General features: G+C 45.8%; 1 protein-coding gene and 1 long non-coding RNA gene across 7 annotated transcripts in view; one reads left to right on the plus strand and one right to left on the minus strand.

Moving 5' to 3' along the window:
- The window catches only part of KCTD15 (potassium channel tetramerization domain containing 15), a 43,872-nt gene that overhangs the window by 9,422 nt on the left and 16,806 nt on the right, over window positions 1-17,644 (minus strand). For all 5 annotated transcript variants that reach the window (XM_040571623.1, XM_040571626.1, XM_040571621.1 and 2 more), the window contains one exon: window positions 6,206-6,350. In XM_040571623.1, the coding sequence (XP_040427557.1) occupies window positions 6,206-6,350 (145 nt within the window). The remainder of the gene's footprint in view (window positions 1-6,205; window positions 6,351-17,644) is intronic.
- Window positions 1,882-13,196, plus strand: LOC121076956. Of its 2 annotated transcripts, XR_005823828.1 has the most exons (4): window positions 1,882-1,980; window positions 3,114-3,182; window positions 6,719-9,489; window positions 9,588-13,196. It is a non-coding gene; the product is annotated as an uncharacterized LOC121076956 (long non-coding RNA). The 2 variants fall into 2 exon arrangements; XR_005823827.1 differs by having other exon boundaries at window positions 6,719-13,196.

Consider the following 17,644-nt stretch of genomic DNA (forward strand, 5'->3'; position numbering starts at 1 on the left):
CCTCCGTGAAGACCTGCTGTTTGCTTCCTCTGGCTCTTCTGCCCACTCACAGATGGAAATATTGTATGGTTTGTACACTGTGTGACTTTTGGGAGCATGCTGTGGGTTAACACCTGGACATACAGGCCAGTTGTCTACTACAGCATGAGAAGGAAATGAATATTCATGAGTGAAATTACTGGAATCGCTTAGGCTGGGAAGAAGGGAATGACAATAAGTTATCAGGAAATGGGCATCAAAATTACGTAAAAACTAACTGTAGCACTTCTCCAGAACTCATGGAAGAAAGAGAATCAAAAGCCATTGAATATATAGCACAAAGAGGTGCAACTTTTCATAGCGGCATGGAATTAACCTGTAAAATCTGCTGCTGCAGGATATTATTATTGAACCAAAACAGTTAGTTGTGTTCAAAATTTGGCACCACAGACCCAGTGCCAGTAGTGGAGCGGTGCTCGTTCACCCCAGGGCTGCCTAGAGCCTGGAGACATATGAATATTAACAATGACACTAGCGAGGTTATCACGTTACAAAAGGGACATCCGATCCTTTACATCTCTTTGATGTCTGTTAGGGCTGGGACAATATGTACATCAGTAGTGGAGAAAAAAGGACTGGAGAAGGCACTGGGGTGATAAGAGCAAGTGTGAAAAAATGAGGGCAACAAACACACCCAAGAGAAGGAGCCAGAAGATGAAAAACAACAGGAAGATTAAAGAAGAAATCATATAGGAAGCATGCTGCACATAAACTGGAGTTAGGACCTAGCCAGCCAAAGAGGTGTGGATACTGACTGCATCACCTGGTGTCAGGTAAGAGAGTGCCAGCCCCAAAGTCTCATCCCCTGTAATACCAGCCCAGGAGTCAGAGGAAGGTAATTTTGCACCCCCAAATCAGCATGCTCTGTTGAACCATTACTGCTTTCTTGTCTCCACCTGTGCAGCTCCCTGCTCACTGGACATGGGATCAGTGGCTGAAATTCAAACCAAAAAAATGACCTGTGCCCCAAACTTTCTGGATTCTTCACGCAGGACATGGAAACAACAGAGTCCCCCATATAGCTGTTCGTTGCAGAGGTGTTTGCAAGGGACCTGTCAGATGTTCACTGTGAATCTGCTGGTCCCACATACCTCTTTCCTGAGCAAAGGAAAGCACGCAATGCTAAGGAAAAATGTAATGTAGAGGTAAGCAGGAGTATGCAGTGCTCACAAGTCAGTGAAACTGTTTCAGTAGATCCTGAGAATCTAGTTCCGGAATCTTTTTGTTCATGGTCACTGTAAAATAACATTATTTGTAGGAGCAATGAATGTGTGCTAAAAAAACTCAACAGTTAAACTTAGAAGAGGTGGTACAGCCATATGAAAAAACTCCTCAGGCAGGAGGATGCAAAGCCCACTACATTCATGAGTCTTTTTGACTGACTTCACTGGGCTTTGGGCTAGGTTGTGGGATCCCAGATCACGGGAGTTCAGCGGTCCAGCAGCCCCCAGCCATAACAATAATGCCATAAAGCAAACACAATCAGGATTACACCATCTCTTCTTCCCCCACAGCTATCTACTAGCCCACCACATGAAACACAACTCTTTAGTAACTCCTGCTAATCATCGTTTGTCCTACAATAAACAAGACAAATTCTGGTATCATTTTGCAGTAAGATGGCGACCACTTTTCAAATGAAACAGCTCTTCCCTGTCTGTCCCCAGAGTGATCCAGGTACCCTTCTGGTTCTGTAACTGGAAATCTGGCATTTCTGCACTGAGCAGCTGGAGCACCACAAGGAAGTTGACAATGTATTTGCAAAACCAGGAAAGAAAGTATGAGTGGCTCAAAGTGTGGGGTCTAATTCTCTAAAAGCTCACGCTTATTAATACTCTATCTTCTCATGCAGGTTTTATAAACCATTCAGAGAACTGTGCAGCTGGACCAGAAGTGATGCTCAGCTCTGGACTGCCTATACAACATGCTCAGGATGCTCAGGTAACACTGACATGTATTTCCTTGCACCACAGATTTAAAAAAAAAAATCATACCCAGATGACTTGCAAATGTTTAACATAAAATATCAAGTACAAGAATTTAACCACAAGGCACCCCTGCCAAGGAGGTGCCACAGGAGCTGCAAGAAAAAAATTTCCATGCTGCTCATTTGGATAAGTTACCAAAGGCAGATGCAGACACGAATCTTCTTAGACCTGTCCAAAAAAGGCACATTTCACTGAAGCAGGAACAGGAGTAGCTACAGGGTGTTAACTGCTTAGCACAGTGGCAAAGTGCACACTGTTTTGTTGAAACTCAGCCTCAGAGCAGGCTGGTACAGCTTCTGTCCCAGGCGTATGATGATGGATGCATACATCCTCTCTCTCTCATAGAGGCTCCAGCACCCCTGGACAGTACCCGTCATTAGCACAGTTTTGCCGAGCAGCCCGCAGCATCCCAGAACAGATTTTGTATGGTATCCAGGAGCTCCTCGTCCTGCAGGACAAGGTCTCCCATCCCCAAGTCCCTGCTAGCTGTGGTGTGGCTATTGTGAGCCCTCAGTAGCACCATGACCCTTCAGCTTCTCGTGGCTGTGGTAGGAGCCAGTGAGGGAGATCTGTCCAGTGACCTGGAAAAGGGAGCTTATAGCCAGACACAGTCCACACAGCCTTTCTCCATCTTCAAACTCTGGACAGCATTTAGATCTCAGGAGAAAGATCAACAGATTGTTCAAACATGCAGCTTTTTGGCTTACACAAAATCATTTTCTGTGCATGATTTGGTAGAAAAACTTTTTTCTGGAGGATTTCATGTTGGCTAAATTCAGCAGTCACCTCTGATAAGGGTCACATCTTCCTGGGGAGGAGACAGGAAGTGTGATTTCAAGGCAAGTTGTGCTATTTTGACATCAATGCCAGCGTGTCAGTAAAGATCTACTAATTACAAGCAGAGACGGCCAACAGAAACTGCAAAACCATGTCTTGCATGAACCTGATGCTAAAGAGATTCTTTACTTCTGTACCTCATATTGACTCCTGAGCAGGCTGAAATAGCTCCTTCTACTCATTTTTCACTTGTTATTCTTTGTTTTCATGAAACTGTCATCCTGACTCAACATTTCTTTTATATTTTAGTGCTGGGAAGATCTGCCTTCTGAATATGAGAGCAAGTTGCTCGCTATGACAACTGTGCTGTTTGCTAAGGTCAGTCTGAGAGCACTTAAAACTAGACATAGGCATGCTAATTTTAAAACTGTATTAATAAAACAGAGTGCCAGCCTTGTGGTCCTGGTCCTACAGGTGACCTCTATGACCCATGTGAAACTCAAATGTCCTCTGCATTTGTGCTCTTCCCCTTCTTAAGATCAAATAATGATATACACATTGCCTACACCTACTTTTGTTGGAAGATCTCTAAGAAGGGAGTGAGTCTCAAATAAGTAGGTACAATGAGCAGCGTGGTCCTGGTTTTGTGTGAAGGTATTTTGCCAGTAAAGGGGACAGATGGCAGTCATAAATGTTTTGGGTAAATACCTCTGATGGGGGGAATCAAGGCAGATATTTGGGCTGCACAGGAGGGTCTGCTCCTCTGCCAGAGACGCCCTAACCCTGCAGCACGGCAGACCCAGGGTGCTGGCTCCACGCTTTGCTTGAGGACATTTGTCACCCAGGGTGGAGTGGCCCCTGCATGGGGCTGAGCCCATGCGCGAGGAGGGAGCTGTAGGCAGCTCCTGACTGCTCGCCATCGCCTCGCTCGGCACAAGCTGGCTGCAAAGCAGAACCAAGCCAACAGCTCATGGTAATTTCTCAGCATACTTAAAGCGGCCTAAAATCCCCCAAGCCCACAAAAATTATATGAACTATCAGAATGTTGCTTTCAGCAGGGAGACCTGTCAGATACTGAACAGTTTCAAGTTCTGACTTATTAGTAGTTGGAAGTGTAATTAATATTCACTGTAAACACACCAGTCAGACTTGATAATAGAGAATCACTAGCCTAGGAACACATACTCCACTTTCTCTGCATTTCAGTGTTAAATTAGTCTGAAAACAACACTTAAATAGCAAATGCAGTAAGGCTGGTATGGTACTAACATTCCAAACTTTCCAAAATAACCATCTGAGCAGCAATTCAAGTTGAAAAGCAACTTGGCTAAACCTTGAGGCTAATAAATTGCTTGATTAAATTAAGGGGTAAAAACTAATAAATATTCAAAACACTTGATAATGCTTTGTTTGACATAAAGAACATTTAATGCAAGTCTCACTGGAAAACCTGTCAGGTTTTATACCTTAAATAGAGTTTTGCATTTAGAAACACCAAGTGATTCCATTTGCTGCCTTTGATTATTGTCTTCTGTCACTTTAATCATGCTGGTAAAATTACACGATTTCTGTGAAGTCAAATCCGTTTACAATGCAGTTTTAATACAGCTTTGCAGCGCATACTTCTATGCATTTTTATTTAGTTACTCCCTACCTAGCAATACTTTGCTTTGTTCTTGAGCCCTCCTTAGCCTGAGGTTTGCTCTAAAGCTCTCAGGGAGGAACCAAATAAAATACAGTTAACCCTATGAAAAGATATGGTCTGGAACAACGGACCGAGTATGGGCACAGCGCCGGCTCTCCCAAGTCTCTCCCAGCCCTGCCAGCGGCTCGCTGTGCAGACAAGTCCTTGGCATCCACTGATGCTCTCACCTTGAGGCTCTTACCAAATCCTGCTGGTTTCGTTTTACAGCACCTCTGAAATGTCCTCCTGGGTGCCAGTCGAGGCCATGATCTGCACAAACTACATCTCTTCTACACCCTCTTCTCAATCCTTCTTGTGCTACCAGATTGTCCCAAACACTGCTGCTAAAGCATCTCTCTGGCATTTCGTCTGTACCATTTCTCCATCCACCCTCTTTACTTGTTCCATCTTGCAACCCACAGGTCTTTAGCGTCACTCCTACCTGCGCGTTTGCTCTTGTTTCTCTTTTCTCGCATCCAGCCCTGCGTGCTCTGCCTCTTGCCCTGCGTCACAACACCCCGTGCGCTCCCAAGAGACCAGTGCCCGAGACAGCCCTTTTGAGCTGGGGCTTCAAAACTGCCTGTGAATGCCAAAACTTCTCCCCTGCCTCGGCACGAGATGTATGCTCCCACTGCGTAGTGCGTCTGCTCTATGTTAACTTCTAAATGCTGAGATGCCGGTGTCAAATCCAGCTGTGCTCGTGATTCAGGCAAAAATGGCTGAGGGCCGGTCTGCAGCAAGAGGATCATCTGTACTCCAGCGCTAAAACCCCACAGCAACCATAAATTTGGAATGACTCAATAAGGCCTGGCCAAATTACCTTGTCTACCTAGTCCAACGTGAGAAATAAAACCTTACTACCCAGCGCGAGAACGTTCCTTTCCAGTAACTCTCTGCATTCTCTAACTCTGAGTGGAACCCCATTAGCACTCAAATTTATTCATCATTTCATCCTGAAGTTAGCTCTTTTGTTGAATCTTGTCATCTAGTTTGGATAGTTTTGTCTTCTAATTTTCATACATAAGGATAACAATGTTGCAGTTTTTTTAAGTGCAAAGCCAAATAAACAAGGCTAGGAGGAGAGGGTTTAAACAACCAGGATTTGCAAAGCAACCCAGCATCATGACTTTATAGAAAGCACATATTGCTCCTTAAAAATCCCTCAATAAATTCCACTTCCCACGAATATTTTGACATTCATAAATTCTGTAAAAGATTACTTGTTGAAATCAAAGTATCTGCATTGGTTGTATCTAACAGAAACCCTCATGGGTTTGTTTAAGGGTGTTTCTTTTTCATACCAAGAAGAAAAAGACTTACACAATTTAATTCCTCTAAGTATCAAATTTAAAACATTTTTTTTAGATTCTGAACATTAAATCCTGGTAAGTGCCAGTTGCTGGTGTTGCTTCTTAATTGTTGTTATACCCTGATAAATAAGCTAAAAATGTGAGAAAATACAATTAGTTTAGAAAAACTGATTTAGCCGTAAGCTTCATCGTTTAACTTTTTATGGTATCCATGACAACCATTGGTCCATTTATTAAATAATAGCATCCCTAGTGTAATATACAAGTCCTAAAAATCCTAACAATAAACAGCAACATTTAGTTAAGTATGTTTAGGTCAAGCACACAACCCAACCTGCTCCAAAATAAATGACAAAATGGGGGCGGGGGAGGGGGGGAAATAGATGGCAGACTGTAGCTTTTCTTACCTTAAAGTCATCTGGGAGCAGTAGCTTAGATGTCCTTAGGAAGCTTAATATATATCTGAAAATTTCACCATCTCGATCAATGAAATAATGTTGCTTTAAACTGTCCAAGACAATAGGCTCAGTGCCATTAAACAGACGACTTATTCTGAAAAAAAAAAAAAGAAAAAAGAAATGGGCAAAAGAGACAAAATCTCATTACACCCTCAGGGCTTAAAAACATCCAGCCAATCTAGCTGCATCAATTCAATGTGCATAAAGTAATGCAGTATCTTAATTTGGTGACAAATGCAAACAAGGGCACCAAGACAGACGCCTTAGATGTGTGTGCATGCACATGCTCACACAGTGCCCGCCCGCGACTGCTCCTAGCACTAAGCTCGTCCTGCCCTGAATCAGGGCTGCAAATGAGTCTCAGCCCCAGCAAGGGAAGTGCCTACAAAGTTCTCACCCTGTGGCTGGCTGGATAATTTTGGAGAGAACATGTCTCACCAGGTACGTTATACACCCGTTCAGCAGGTACTGTGAACGAGAACTGGATGGATACTCATAGATGGGCTCCTGGACATGAGCTTCTGCACCAGCTGTGCTGGTATTTTGACCAAAGGCCATCCAAGCATTTCCATGTTGGAGGGGGGGGGGATTCCAGTGCGCTTCCATGAGCTGGATGGCCCCCTCAGTGCTGCATGTTCGGGCACACCAGCAGCCAGCGGCCTATACAGCATTTGCAGTGCTGCCTGCGGGACCGCATCCCACACCAGTGGCTCCGCATCAGTGTCTGGCAGAAACAGCAACGTGGCAACCCTTTCCTGAGCAAAGAAAAGGAAGTGAGACACATGAGAGCAGAGATCCAGCTGGGTAGGTGTAAGCAGGACCAAAACACCCCATCAGCTGCACCATGCCAGTTTTCTCCACATCCTGACAGTACGCTGCAGAAAGCAAGCTGGGCATTTGCCGGGCTGCACTTCCTCCCGCCTCTCCCTCCAAATGTCTGGCTTCTTTCAGAAGGCTTTGTCTTCCCATGAGAAATAACCCAGCTGAATATATGTTCTTGAAAGGAAAATCACAGGAGACAGACAGCAACGACCTATTAAGTAATTGAGTCCATCTCTCTGACAGTGCAGCATTGTTCCCAACTGCAGAGTGTCTCGTGTTTCAAAGTTGAGTCTTAAATAACCCTGCCAGTGAGGACTCCACCATTTCCCAGTGAGACTATTCCACAGCCTGCCAGATTTCACTGTCGAGCATCATCCCTTAGACTCAGCTATGCAATCCCCCAGTATCCCTCGCTGCGACCAGGGCAGGGCTTTCCCCTGCTGTGGAAAACGAGCCCACCAACTCCCTGTCCAAGGCCAACAGCTGGCACCGCTGGCGAGTTGAACGGCACGGCCCTGGCTGCGCTCCTGCTTTCCAGCCCCGCAGCAAGGGGCATGGGCGAGAGGTACGAGAGGGCCCCAGCGGGGCTGCGGACGGCGAGCCCCGGGCTATGAGCCGGAGCGGCTGCGCCAATGCTCGCAGCTGCCCCACGCTCGGCTTGCTTCAGGCTGGGGGGTCTTGCAGCACAGGTGAGATTCGCTCTCCAGAGCTGCACTTTGGTCTGATCTCCCAGCTTTTTTATGTAGTTGCAAATTTAATTCATGTGGCACTTATTTCTAAATGAATTTCTAAATGAAATGAGATATCGAGTAAAACTGAACTTAGCAATTCCCTGCTGAACTCAGCTAAAAACCCTTTTCCCCTTTTATGCAAGTTGTAGGTTTCACTGCCTGCGCTCCTCTCATGTCTGTGCTAGCATTCAGCTACTCTGAGTTACTTAAGAGAATAACCAAACAACCTAAACCTTAATTATAATACATTTACTGTTTTTCTTCAACCTCTAGCTCTTCAACTGTATCAGAACAATCCAGCTCACACTGCAACACTTAATTTATATAATCACAAGGTTCAGCGAGCCTCCAGTAATTCATTATTTTCCTTTTTATTGTTACTTGAGGTCTCTTTGCCTGAGACAACTGAATATATTGCTTGGTACAGCGTTACATTTTAGTCCAGGAACCAGACAGTTAATTCGTTTCCTTAGACGTGCACACGAGCCTGTGTGCTGTTCTGGGTTAGCATGAAAGCAGATAGAGCTACTTAACGTTCAGTACGGTAGGTGCATTTATTAAGTATTTGTGTGGCTACCAAAAGTTTTGAGAACTCATCTTTCCTACTTCCTCCCTAAACAAGCTGGGCTGTGGCTCAAACCTCCTCCCTTTCATAGTCCTTTTTCTGTGAAGACTGCAAACCAAAGCGATGGCTGCTGTTCAGCTCCTTGGTGCATATGAGGGAGGGAAGGTTTGCCAACAAAGAAAGGACGCAGGGAAGACAGGATACAAAATTTTAATGGGCTGCTCTTTAATGTAGTGAAGCATTTTTTTTTTTTGGTAATGAAAACAAAACATGAATTTTGAGGCCTTTGTGGAGTGCCCTGAGCTGTATTTCTTCACCAGCAAAATTACTGCTGGGGAAAGAAACTTGCAGAGTGTTGAAAGACTTAACTGCCACCCCAAAAACAGAGTGATGAATAGTTTAAGGATTTATTTGACATTTTAGGGGGCCGCTGTGTTCCAAGAACAAGCTTCACTGCAGCGTGTTGTAATGCTGCATGCAGAAAGTGCTCCTGCTTCTCCCTCCTCACCAGTACAAACTGTACCTGCAGTAAGTCTATCAGAAAATGCAACTGTGAGAGCACAAAGTGAACCCAAATGACAGCTTTGAGGAAATTTTTGCATGTTGGCTGTACCTGGGATGTGTAAAGCCATGGACACACAGTGACTGACAGCTCCGCAACCTGATGCACTCAGCAGATGGGTCTCAGACTGCATAGCAGACACCGCCATGTGCAGAGAAGTTTGGAAGGGAAATGTGTGCAGGCTGTCAGGACATCAGCAAGTGCAAGGGGATAGGAATGGCTTTGCACTGCGCAAACTTGATATTCCACCAGACATAAGGTGCCAGGCTGGCAGGAGGGCTCAGGCTCCCTCCAGCTTGCGGTGCAAGTTCCTGAGTTGTGGAGAGCGGCTGCAGCTCTCGGACTGGGCAATGGTCACCCCAAAATGGTTGCTTTTGTGAGCAGTTGTGGTGCCCGGTACTGGCAGACAAAGCAGGTAATGGCATTTTTCGGGAATTGCTGCTTGCTTATGGCATGTGGGAGTGGTACTTCCAGGGCTGTCTGTAAAGCAGTGGAAGGCAGAGGAAAACACAGACCAGGCAAAAAGAGCTGCACTTAGATCCTACAGAGATGGGTGAGTCTCAGCAGCGACTGCTTCTGCAGTATTCCCACCTTTTGGAAGAGACAATTCACTTCTTCATTTAAAAATGCTTTTAATATTTGTTTTCCCAGATTTAATTTCCAGAGAGCAGACCAAGCCAGGCTCAAGCAAAGCAGTCACAAAGCTTGCTTTCCCACTGCCTCCGCCTTCCTGGCCACATCTCACTGTGCTTCACGCTGTCCTCCCCGTGCGAGGCTCTTCCCAGCCATGCCTTTCTCCTGAACCACTCCCAGCCACTGCCCTACGCATGCTGCCCACCCAGACCCTTGCAGGGCTCCAGCTCCCGGCCACCATGACTGCATGCCCCTGCAGAGCTGTGTTAGGAGGGGGCTGGCGCCCAGCCTCCCGCCCAACAGCTCTCCTGCTTCCTCCAGCCCAGCCGGCTGCTCTTCAGTCCTCTTCCCAACATCTAGAACACAACCTGTTGATCCTATTTCTACAATTTCTTTGTGCTTCTGTTGTTTCTGCTGAAGGCTTTTTTTGCATTTTTCAACAATGTTTAGCCAAAATGCCAGGGGGCAAGTTTCTAGCTTTATACGGATTTCACTATGATATTAAGATCTCCTTTTATTAGATTAAAAACAAACAGCACAGCCAGCCAACCCACAAGGACAAGAGCGCCAGTAAATTCTTTTCTGAGCTCTTTGGACAGGGAAGGAAGCTGTGTGCTGCGTTTAAGCATCTACAGACAACCACTGCTACCCACACACCCCGATAGCGCTTGCTACCATTTTCCATGTGGGGACCGTGCAGGCTTCAGGCTCCCTGCAGCGCTTGTCAAAAGGTGAGCATGGGACGGGAGGCTGCACACAGGGCAGCGAATCCAGCCCTGCTGCAGTCCTCACCACATATGATCTCATCCAGAGACTTATCCAGCTCCATCTTGGAGCAGTCAGGGATTTTTGCTCTCTGGAGCACTCTGTCTTCCCAAGATTCTTGCCAAGCAGCGGCAGTGGAGCCACACAAAGCACATCACGTGTCGGGAGGTTCAGGAGCACTTTGGGAGAGGTGAGGGTTTTTTGGGGGGTTACTGCTTTCTCTTCCTGGTCCAGTTTAGCTGTTTTCTTGACAGCTCCCTTTTTGAACAGAAAACTGAAGTTCTTTCTTACTAAATCTGGTTCCAGGGGCCTTGAGAGGAGCACCAAGTACAGTGGGGCTTGGAGGAAAATCAGCAGTGTCACTGTGCCAAGCACCCGCAGAGCCTCTGCTCCTGCACCCCGCTGCAGCCCCCTGCCACCCGGCCCGTGCTCCTACCAGCCCGCACAGCAACGCTGCGTGAGTGAAACCCTTTATCACAACATTGCACTAAAAGTATTAATTTAAGTAATTACATGATTAATATTTAACCATTCAGTGATATTTTTGTCATTCATAATTCAGTTGTTTGCATTTATTAAAAATTGATTCTGTAGACACTTTTTCTGCCCAATGTCAATTCAGCGGGGAGCATGCATTTTAGAGAACTGTCATTCAATGTGGCTCTCTTCTAATTTCATGGGAGGAAAATTACGGGAGAAGAAAGGGAAAGGCCTGTCGGTGAGCCCCTCCAGCATGTGGGTCTGTGCTCTGCTTGGTTCCCTCCTCCGTCCCTGCTGCTCCATGCCGATGCAGAGCAGGCTGACAGGAGCTCTGCAGCTCCTCTGCTCTGTGCACGAAGTCTGCCGGCTGTGCGCAGCTGCCGGCCGCTGTGGAGATGGAGGAGGAGGTGGTAGCGGTGGGAAATGCGGCAGAGAAGAGGAAGAGGGTTGTTTAGGGCTGGGACAGACCAAGGGGCCAAACCTTTGAGCACAACCTGAAACCGCTCCATGGGATGTGCTAGCAGTGTCCCAGGTGTGCGAGAAGAGTCCCGCCACGGCTGCTGAGCAGAAAGGGCTGCTTCTCTCTTAAATATTTGTTCAAGGTGGGCACGACAGATACTGTTAGCTGCTTTGAGGAGAAAAAACATGCTGTGAACTGGAGCAGAGGTGCTCAAGAGATGGGAGCATATCACGCTGCCTCTGATATGGCTACCTGGACAGCTACACAGTTGTTGTCACTGGTCCTGCCACAGGACAGCAGCTTCTGGGAAAGGAAAGCCAGAAGCAGGCAGGACAGCAGAGCCCTGCGCAATGCGGGGCTGGTGCCAGGAGGCAGGGCCCCGGCCTGGGACTGCTCAGTGCCACCCATACCAGCACTGCCTGGAGCTGGCAGGGATCTTTACAGCTGCATTTTTCACGTTTCCCATTATTTTTACTGTAAAACCGAGTTGTGTCAGACTCAGTCAAGGGTTTGTGCACAAGCTCCCAGCAGAGCAAAGCATAATGGAGAGAGCGCCCGCAGCCACTTTTCCAAGGGACGCAGCCTGTCTGGGCAGCGGGCAGGTGTGGCCGCAGGAGGGACAGGGACAGGGACAGCCTGGCTGAGCACCAAAGGGGTGTCTTGGGTCTTCTGCCCCGACGGGCGCTAGGAGGGAGGACACTAAAACTGTCTGCCAGGACACATGCTGCCCCGTGCCCGGCACAGCCAGGCACATGGCTAAAGGTTGCATCTGCCTGCAGAAGTTTTTCTGATCTGCCTCCGTTTAAAACTTCAGCTCCATACCACACTTTCACAACCTGCTGCCCAACCACTAATTTTTCTGATTATGGGAAAATAACACTGAGGAGAGGCACTGTCTGAAGCAGGGGTCTCTGCACACAACCTGGCCGCGTTATGCTGCAGAAACACCGCGCGGGCTTCGCTGTTACGGCTCTGCAACGGTTTCTATTATAATCAAAGATAACATCTTGACCACCTCAGATTGCTCCAGGCACACACTTGGCTCAGAGGGTGTTCGAGCCAGGGAGAATTTTGATTTAAGCATCTTTCAAATCTTTTATTTGTATAGTGACAGGAAAAAGTGTGTGTCAGCGGAGAGTCTGAGTCTTGAACTGGGGACATAAACTGCTGCTCTGCAAACTATGAACATCACGCAGCCACACGTGGTGTGGGACCAGTCCGTGTGCCTGCAGACACAGAGGGGTGCCCCCAAGGGCAGGGGAGATCCAGCACATGGAAGCCCAGGCCAGGCACAGGTTTCATGTCCCAGGCTTCAAGCCCGGGGACAGCACCCACGTTTCTCCAGGGCAGCATCAGCCACCAGCACGCTGCAGGCACTGCCCAGCCCCATACACGCACTGATCAGCTCTGGACCCTTCAATCCTGATGGCACAAGCCAGCGACCACAGATACACAAGTACAAAACTGATCTGTGAGAAACAAATGGAAACACTAAAAGCCTGTAACATCCCCCACCCCACATCTCTCCATTCCTGACACCACCAGTGTATCTAGTAGTACAGTCCTGTCTTGGCAGAGGGATGAATGAGGTAACTCACAAGGTAACAGGCTTATCCATCTCTAAGTGCTGTAACCTTGCATGCCTGCTTTCTAACGTTGGCCCTGGAATGCCATAGGAGTTTTCTGAGCCATGTGCTCACTTTGCAGTGCTTCTGAAGGATATTACACTCATTAACTATTAAGGACCTGAAGGAACTGCAGGATCTGTTACCTAGATTTAATACTTCATATTTTGCTTGAATAGATATTCAGGCTTGGATATCTATTTTTACAATAGATCAGAGCTAGTATCAACATGTATTTTTAAAAGTCAATAATCCAGAAAGAACATTATCATCTACCACCCTGAATCCTTCTTACAAAGTTCTGGAAGACTTTTTTTTACACTATCATTGAAAATTAGCATGCAATAGATCTTGTAATTAAAACAAAGCTAAGGACAATTATATTTTCAGTTCTCTGTTACTATCAATTCAAGTCCACGGAAGCAACAGGTAATAACAGCCACTGAAGTATAAATTGCCTGTTATTTTTGAAATACCACAAAGTATCCATGGTAATAAGGTTGAGATCTTGTGGGTCTTTCACTTGTGTTTGTTGCTAACAGTCTATCTCCACACTTAAGACACTTTTGCAGGTGACTATTTGATATATAACCTCATGGAAATATATACATATATATATAGATAGATTTTGATAAATTCAATTTTTGTTAAATTTGTAGACACTGTTGCCTAATATATAAATTAGCAGTTAAGACAGAAATAAGAAACGCTAATCCTGGTGCAGAGGCCAGTCTCTTTTCCTGTGTTAAGGAACTCTCTTGCCATCAAGAGCCGGGTCGTGCATCAGCGGGGCTGAGCATCCTGTCAGGTCCTCAGGGAGAAAGAGGAGGTAGCAGTCACACAGTTATAGGGAACAGACCATCAGCTGAGGAAATTTGGGCTCCAATGTGCTTTCATTTCCATGCTTTTCATTTCCACCAGGTTTACGACGGTATTAACCCTAAGCCCTTCACCTCGTTGGGAGGCTGGAATTAGGCTCACCAGCACTGGCCACTCATCCCAAATTTATCAGCAGCGTATTTGTTCCCTGAGGGCCCGGTTCTGCCACCCGTCTCCCGTAGAGTAAACAGTTCATGAGTAAAGCACTGCTTAGCCATGAGTAATGGTGGCAGAATCCAGCCCTAAGTCAGGCTAATGATTTTATTCTGCCTTATTAAACTAGCGTTTGTATATTTTAGTGTGTTATTTTAACAGCTATAAAAAGACTTTACTAAACAAACAGTTTCTAGTATGTTAATTGCTGTATTATGAATTCTTTCATTCCGTTCAGCGTATAACCACATTTATAAGCTGGATAAGTAGAGACACATACAGACAGAACGGCACTCATCCTACCTACACATCATAATTCTGCCACATTCATTTCAGTCATCAGTCATGAAATGCATTTGCTGTGCTTAACAAGAAAAAATGTAACTTTCAAATACAGGTACAATTTGCATTTTCCCGTAAAACTTCCCTGCGTGCCACTGACACGGTTCCTCTGGTCCTGTTAATCTTTTGTAACAGAGAAGGTGAAAACCAGCCTTCCATTAAACGTACCATTTGCATTTGTTCCCTAAAGCCTCCGCCAGGCATTAGTCTGTTGGTCATACCCGGGCCAGAAGGCAACGTGCTGGCTTCCCAGCACCCGAAGGCTGCCCGGATGGGGTCGGCTACGCCAGAGCGCGGGCTGGATGAGGTCTCTGCGGCAACTGGAGCTCAACCTGTCCTCATTGCCCCCTGAATCCTTGGCTTAAAGCTCCATGGGACGTGGGCAGACACCTCTAATTCAGGTATGTGCATTGTGTTGGTGCCACCAAAACCAAAGCAGCAACAGCGGTGCCATCACTGGGTAAGAGGCCAGGGCTGTGGCCGGTGGTAACTGCCGAGCAGCCCGATGCAGGCAGCGTGGCTGCAATTACTGCACTTCAAGATGGGCCAGTTCTGCCACCCCTAGTCCTAACAACGACTTGGGAGAGTGTGAAGGGCAGAGTCTGGCTGACTTGCACAATTTTAACAGAAGCAACCAAATCATATTACACTGTAATACGAACCTTCAAAACACAAAACTTGTTACAGGTAAGAGTGAAATATTTTTCTTTCAATGAAATATGCCAAAGTTCAGATAACTGCACAGGAGCTCATACATTGTACCTCTGTATCTGGGAATTCAATTCATTTTAAATTGTGGACTTGTATCTGAAATTAAACAAGCACGTTAGCTAAGTTAAGCATGTTAGCTTGACATCTAGTACTCTCACTTTTTCCAGTATGAAGTTCTGGTTACTCTTCCTCTTCTGTCTTCCAATTCATTCTAACTGAACTTTTAACTAAATTGTTAGTGAAGATTAAAAATATTAATACAAGTTTTTATTGCTACATATAACCTGTGTGTATTGTACAATTGTTGCTGCTGCTCTTATTTGAACCCTGTGAGAGTTCTTGGCCTTTCATGGTTTCTTAGTAGAGAACTTACATTAATTTTAGCCATGAAAACCAATGCAGGAACAAAAATTCTTTAATTTCAAACAAACTCCCAAACAACCATCCTAATGCTCTCTAGTTTCCCAAAGGTCCCAATCCTGCAAGAACTGCATTTCAGTTCAAACTCTGTGGGAGTTGTGGGCACTCAACAGAATTAAGTTAATACCTGAGAAGATGCACAATTCAAATAAAACATTCCTGCCTATACAAGCCTTTTCTTGCTATACCTTTAAACATCCCTTCCCCTAAATCATGGTACTATAAAGGACAGGATGAAAAAAGGGTTGCAGCAAATGTCAGACCTCTTCCTTCTTGCCTCACTGTAACTTCAAGTGGGAGCTAACACAGTATTTTTACTAAGATTTTCAAATCTGACTAGACCTGGACATTGCTGCCACTAACATCAACCCTCTACAACTGCGCATGCTGGGAGGTTGGCAAGCATGCAGATACTAGTTTTATTTTAATATAAATGGGCTAACTCCTTGCTCATTGAAGTCAACAGAGGAACTCCCACTGGATCTCAGTGAAGGCAGAAAAATTTTCAAATGTAACTCATTTACCTTCCAGGGTACAAGTCCGGCCCTCTGCATCCTTCACGTGTGTGGGTGCCTTGAAAACAGCAGATTTAAGTCCACAGCAGAAGCAAGGGGGGCGGACACTTAAGGTCTGCACCACCTTTATAAAATGTAAATGGTGACAGCTAATGCACTCGCTTCGGTACCCACTGCTCATGCAAACTGCTAGAATATGTCATCCGCTCAAACCATATCCCCACACTTCTGAGCCCAGGGATATGAAAGCTGAGAAACATTTTTCAGTGATTCTTTTATTTATTTCCAGACCAGCAGGAACAAGTCACCAGACGCGGGCTGCCAGGGACCCTACAGCACGGCACTGCCTGAGCTAAGCACGAACTCAAATCTGCCCATCGTGCACACGCCTGCCTCCGCTGTATCAGGATGCTCTCCACTGACACGAATGGGAACGATACCAGTGTCTGTGGGTATGGATAAATTAACTTTCTGCTTACAAGAAACTCAGGCAGTATGGCAACACTGGCAGTTGGTGGGCATGCCAATTTGCTAAACTGGTAAAGCTCTTCTCTTGCTGAGAATTATAATATGGAAAAAACAGCCTATCTTACATTCATCCTCTGTTTGGTTTTCCTGCAGCCCATCCTTTTGTCCACCAGTTAATAAGCTATGCTGATTTTGCACAGTCCCAGCGTGTAGCACCACTGCAATTACACTGCTGAACACCTTGTACAGCTCACACCACTGCTTGCTTTGGCACAGAGACACCGTGGGCAGTTACAGGCAGACCAAAGGACACAGCTGGCTGCAATTCTCTACAAGTGAGAGATGAATTTGCACCCAGTTCTCTCTATCCGTATTTTTGTTGTCACACTTAAAATGATGACTGCATAGTGCTCCTGTTTATTTTTACATTTGATTAAGCTGTACTCAACATACTTTTCCTGGCTCACTTGAAGGAACTGAGCATGTCAAGACCGATCTGTGTTTTTGATTTGTGTTTTTTCAAAAAGTGTTTTTGAAGGGAAAACAACCAACAAAGCCTTATATCCACATCAAGTTAGACTTGGGTTACAGTTGAGTGCTGGTGAGCCTGAGCAGTTGGCAGGTGATAGGCAGAACCAGAGTGCAACTTCCAGTAGGTTTTTTGTTACTGCAGCAAGAAAAGAGCAGGGAAAGAGAAGCAGCTACATGCTGAGATGTCAGCTGCGAGAGCCCAGTTCTGCAGCCACGTTCCAGAAGAAAAGGGGAGCCCCTGACTTGGGGCTCCGGAGAGAGAACTGGCATGCCACAGGGAGACAGCAATTGATACACCTGCTGCACAGAGGATACTATGGGCTTAAGCTTGGGAAAAACTTGAAAGTAATAAGGAAACCATTAACTGTAGGATTCTGATGAGATACTGAAAACTGAACCTGGCTTTTTTATGTGACTGAGAGAGATTCATTCTTAAATACAATACTATGGTCATGGGTTTGATTCTGGTCCCAGTGAAGTCAAGGCCAAAACATCCTTTGACTTAATTGAAAGCAGAAGCCAGCCCCCGCTTTAACCCTTGCGTCTGCAAGCAGAATATAACTGGATGTGAACAGAAGACAAAATGTTTGGAGCTGGTTACAAATCCATGCTTTTTTTTTTTTTAACGATTAAAAATCCGTCATTGAATTTTTCTCTCATTCAACAGCATTATTAAGTACTTCTGGCCCAAGTTCAGTACTTGTTCCCTCCCAGACAACCCCAGCA

This window comes from Cygnus olor, chromosome 12 (assembly GCF_009769625.2).
Source record: "Cygnus olor isolate bCygOlo1 chromosome 12, bCygOlo1.pri.v2, whole genome shotgun sequence".
NCBI classification, from domain to species: Eukaryota; Metazoa; Chordata; class Aves; order Anseriformes; family Anatidae; genus Cygnus; species Cygnus olor.